A 4,667-nucleotide genomic window follows, 5' to 3' on the forward strand; every position below is an offset into this window, starting at 1 on the left:
CCCAGGTTTACGCCATTCTCCCGCCTCAGCCTCCCGAGTAGCTGGGACTACAGGCGCCCGCCACCTCGCCCGGCTAGTTTTTTTTTTTTTTGTATTTTTAGTAGAGATGGGGTTTCACCGTGTTAGCCAGGATGGTCTCGATATCCTGACCTCGTGATCCGCCCGTCTCGGCCTCCCAAAGTGCTGGGATTACAGGCTTGAGCCACCGCGCCCGGCCCCATTTAACTTTTATAATACTGTGTGAAGTGAGTTATATTGTTCTCATTTTATAAATGAGGAAACAAATTCAAAGAGATGAATGACTTGCCAGGGCCAAAATCCAGAGCTAGATCTTGAGTCCAGATCTTGTACTCCTCTCATATTTCTTCTGAAACATTTAAAAGTATACATTGGTTGTCAAATGTCAAATATTACTTACTTCAAACTTTTTTCCTCCAATCTTTATTTCATAGTTGTTCAGGGGATGAAGGAAGCTCAGGAAAGGCTGACGGGTGATGCCTTCAGAAAGAAACATCTTGAAGATGAATTGTAACATGAATGTGCCCCTTCTTTCATCAGAGTTAGTGTTCTGGAAGGAATGCAGCAGGGGAGGGAATATTGAGGAATCATCTAGAACAATTAAGCCAACCAGGAAACCTCATTCCTATCTACACTGGAAGGAGCGCTCTCACTGTGGAAGAGTTCTGCTAACAGAAGCTGGTCTGCATGTTGGTGGATCCAGCAGAGAGTGGCAGACTTTCTTCTCTTTTTCCCTCTCACCTAAATGTCAATTTGTCATTGAATGTAAAAAATGAAACCTTCTGACACAAAACTTGAGCCACTTGGAAGTTTACTCCTCGCACTTAAGTATTTGAGTCTTTTCCCATTTCCTCCCACTTTACTCACCTTAGTGGTGAAAGAAGACTAGTAGCATCTTTTCTACAACGTTAAAATTGCAGAAATAGCTTATCATTAAACAACAACAACAACAAATCCTAAGTGTAAATCAGTAATTCTACCCCCTACCAAGGGGGTAGCCTGTTTTTTCCCTTTTTCCTTCTGGGAATAATTGTGGGCTTCGCAAATTTCTACAACCCCTTTCCTCTTCTCATGCTTGGGTTTCCCTGTGTGCACATATGCGTGTGCAGGACTGGCTGTGTGCTTGGACTCGGCTCCAGGTGGAAGCATGTTTTCCCTTGTTACTGTTGGAGAAACTCAAACTTTCAAGCCCTATGTGTAGCCATTTTGTCAAGTCATCAACTGTATTTTTGTACTGGCATTAACAAAAAAAGAGATAAAATATTGTTCCATTAAACTTTAATAAAACTTTAAAAGGAAATGTGCTGTGATGGCTTTTTGTTATTAGAAAAGGAGGGAGGGATGGAGATCACTTCAGGAAGAAAACTAACCTAGAGGACCTAATCTAGGAGTCCCATCCTAGGACGCCTGCTCATTCACCTCCCACATTCAAATGAGCACAATGGCTCATCTCTTTTACTTTTTAAATACCTGAATTTCCTCTGTCCGCACTATCACTGTTTTAGCACAGGGCAGGCTTTTTCTCTCCTGGACTATTTATTGCTATAGCCCCTTAACTTGCCTACTGGCTCTAAATTCCCTCCTCCTACAATCTATCCATATTACTCCCCTGTTTAAAACCTTTCCTGGCTGGGCATGGTGGCTCACACCTGTAATCCCAGCACTTTGGGAGGCCGAGGTGGGCAGATCACCTGAGGTTGGGAGTTCGAGACCAGCCTGGCCAACGTGGCTACTAAAAGTACAAAATTAGCCAGGTGTGGTGGCGCATACCTGTACTCCCAGCTACTCAGAAGGCTGAGGTAGGAGAATCACTTGAACCTGGGAGGTGGAGGTTGCGGTGAACCAAGATTGCACCATTGCACTCCAGCCTGGGCAACAAGTGTGAAACTCCATCTAAAAAAAAAAACCACACACACAAAAACCCTTTCCTGCCATCTTTAAGGTAATAGTATTAATGGTAGGAAATATTCGAACCTCAGTCTGTGCCAAGTACTCTTCTAAGTGCTTTATATATGTTATCCCATTTAGTTTCACTTCAGTACTCCTAACAGCCCTGTGAGAAAGGTACTACTGTAATCCCAGAGTACAGAGGAAGAATTTGAAACATATGAGGAAGCCAAGACACAGGATAAAGTCAAGATCTTTACCATAGCCTTTAAGAGGCTGCCTACTTCTTCAACCTCATTTATTCCCATTTATGTCTTTGCATTATGTGTGACACCAAATTGCTTTGAGTTCTCCTGACAACATGCTGTTTTATGTTTTTCTATCTTCATTCATCTTGTTTTCCTCAGCATAAAATATGTTCTTTTTGTTCTTCCTTCCCATCCATTTTGAGCCACTTCTTCTGGAGAGTCTTCCCTAATCTTTCTCATTAGGATAGAATATCCTTTCCCCAATACATCTATCATAGCCCTAGACCACTTTATATTGAAGTAACCCAATTGCACATCTGGGGCTGTCATCAGGTGGCCATTCTCCTCTAGGGCAGAAGCTAGTCCTCTGTCCTGTGTACCTAAAACTTTCAAGTGACTTGCTAAGGTCTATGTTAGGTTCTTTTCATCCGTTCTCTAAACGCCATCAGTGGTCCTGTGGGATAGGTATTAGTAGCCTCATTTTAGGGGGGACTTTAGAGAAGGCAAAGACTAGCCAGGTGCTTTTGTTGTTTGAGGCAGAGTTTTGCTCTTGTTGCCCAGGCTGGAGTGCAATGGCAAGGTCTTGGTTCACTGCAACCTCCGCCTCCCAGGTTCAAGCAATTCTCCTGCCTCTGCCTCCCAAGTAGCTGGGATTACAGGTGCCCGCCACCACACCCGGCTAATTTATTTGTTTTTGGTTTTTTTCCGAGACGGAGTCTTGCTCTTGTCGCCCAGGCTGGAGTCCAGTGGTGCTATCTCGGCTCACTGCAACTTCTGCTTCCTGGGTTCAAGCTATTCTCCTGCTTCAGCCTCCCGAGTAGCTAGGATTATAGGAGCCCCCTCAGCTAGGATTACAGGAGCCCCCTCACTATGCCTGGCTAATTTTTGTACTTTTAGTAAAGATGGGGTTTCACCATTTGGCCAGGTTGGTGTTTGAACTCCTGACCTTCAGGTGATCCACCCGCATCAGCCTCCCAAAATGCTGGGATTACAGGTGTGAGCCACCGACCTCAGCAGACTTCAGGTTCTAAACTAAGTAAATACTGGATTCTAACCAGCACTGTCTGATTCCAAATTTATGGTTTTCCAACCACATTACTCACTTTATGTTCTGAGGTAGACGTCTCATTGGAATGAGATTTATCTTTCCTTCCTTCTTTTTCTTTCTTTCTCTTTTTTTCTTTCTTTCTTTTTTTTTTTTTTTTTGAGACAGAGTATCGCTCTGTTGCCCAGGCTGGAGTGCGTGCAGCGGTGTGATCTTGGCTCCCTGCAACCTCCGCCTTCCGGGTTCAAGCAATTCTTGTTCTTCAGCCTCCCCATTACCTGGGATTATAGGCGTGTGCTACCATACCCGGCTAATTTTTGTATTTTTTGTAGGGACGGGGTTTCACCATATTGGCCAGGCTGATCTTGAACTCCTGACCTCAAGTGATCCACCCGCTTCAGCCTCCCAAAGTGTGGGATTACAGATGTGTGCCACTGCGCCTGGCATTTTTTTTTTTTTTTTTTTTAATTTTTAGACAGGTTCTTCCTCTGTCACCCAGGCTGGGGGGCAGAGGTGCAATCTTGGCTCACTGCAACCTCTGCCTCCCAAGCTCAAGCCATCCTCCCATCTCAGCCTCCTAAATAGCTGGGCCCACAGGTACTAGCCACCACACCTAGCTAATTTTTAAATTTTTTGTAGGGATGGGGTTTCACCATGTTGCCCAGGCTGGGGGACAGGAGTTTTCTTTTTTCTTTTTTTTTGAGACAGAGTCTCACTTGGTCACCCAGGCTGGAGTGCAGTGGTGTGATCTCAGCTCACTGCAACCTCCGCCTCCTGGGTTCAAGCAGTTCTCCTGCCTCAGCCTCCTGAGTAGCTGGGATTATAGGCATGTGCCACTACGCCTGGATACTTTTTGTATTTTCAGTAGAGACAGGGTCTAGCCATGTTGGCCAAGCTGGTCTTGAACTCCTGACCTCAGGTGATCCAACCACCTTGGCCTCCTGAAGTGCTGGGATTACGGGCGTGAGCCACTGTACCCAGCCCAGGAGTTTTCCATCTGGGGTACATAAAGACTTTACATGGAATACACGGGCACAGAAACTTCAGTGAATTTTTTTCTAGATCTTCATCTTCCTAAAAGTGATTTCCTAGGATTCCTCAAAAAATTAAAATTATCATGTGATCCATAATTCCCCCTCTAGGTATATACCCAGGAGAATTGAAAACAGAATCTTGAACAGATTATTTGTACAACCTGTGTTCATAGTAGCATTATTCACAACAGCCAAAAAGTGGAAGTAAACCAAGTGGCCACTGACAAATGAATTGGTAAACAAAAGGTGTTATGTACAGACTGGGCGAGGTGGCTCACACCTGTAATCCCAGTGCTTTGGGAGGCCGACAAGAGGATCGCTTGAGCCCAGGAGTTCGAGATCAGCCTGGGCAACACAATGAGACCCCGTCTCAATAAAAAATAAATAAAAGTAAAAACGTATGTACATGCAACGAAATATTATTAGCCTTAAAAA

At 44.5% G+C, this 4,667-nt stretch overlaps 1 protein-coding gene across 1 annotated transcript in view; it reads left to right on the forward strand.

Annotated features, from left to right (window-relative positions):
- TXNDC12 (thioredoxin domain containing 12) overlaps positions 1-1,318 on the forward strand; it is a 36,409-nt gene extending 35,091 nt beyond the window's left edge. Inside the window, exon 7 of the mRNA XM_023188707.1 lies at positions 453-1,318. Within this exon, the coding sequence (XP_023044475.1) occupies positions 453-532 (80 nt within the window). The 3' untranslated portion in view covers positions 533-1,318. The remainder of the gene's footprint in view (positions 1-452) is intronic.
- Positions 1,319-4,667: the final 3,349 nt, after the last annotated feature.

Source organism: Piliocolobus tephrosceles, chromosome 1, assembly GCF_002776525.5.
Source record: "Piliocolobus tephrosceles isolate RC106 chromosome 1, ASM277652v3, whole genome shotgun sequence".
In the NCBI taxonomy this organism is placed as follows: Eukaryota; Metazoa; Chordata; class Mammalia; order Primates; family Cercopithecidae; genus Piliocolobus; species Piliocolobus tephrosceles.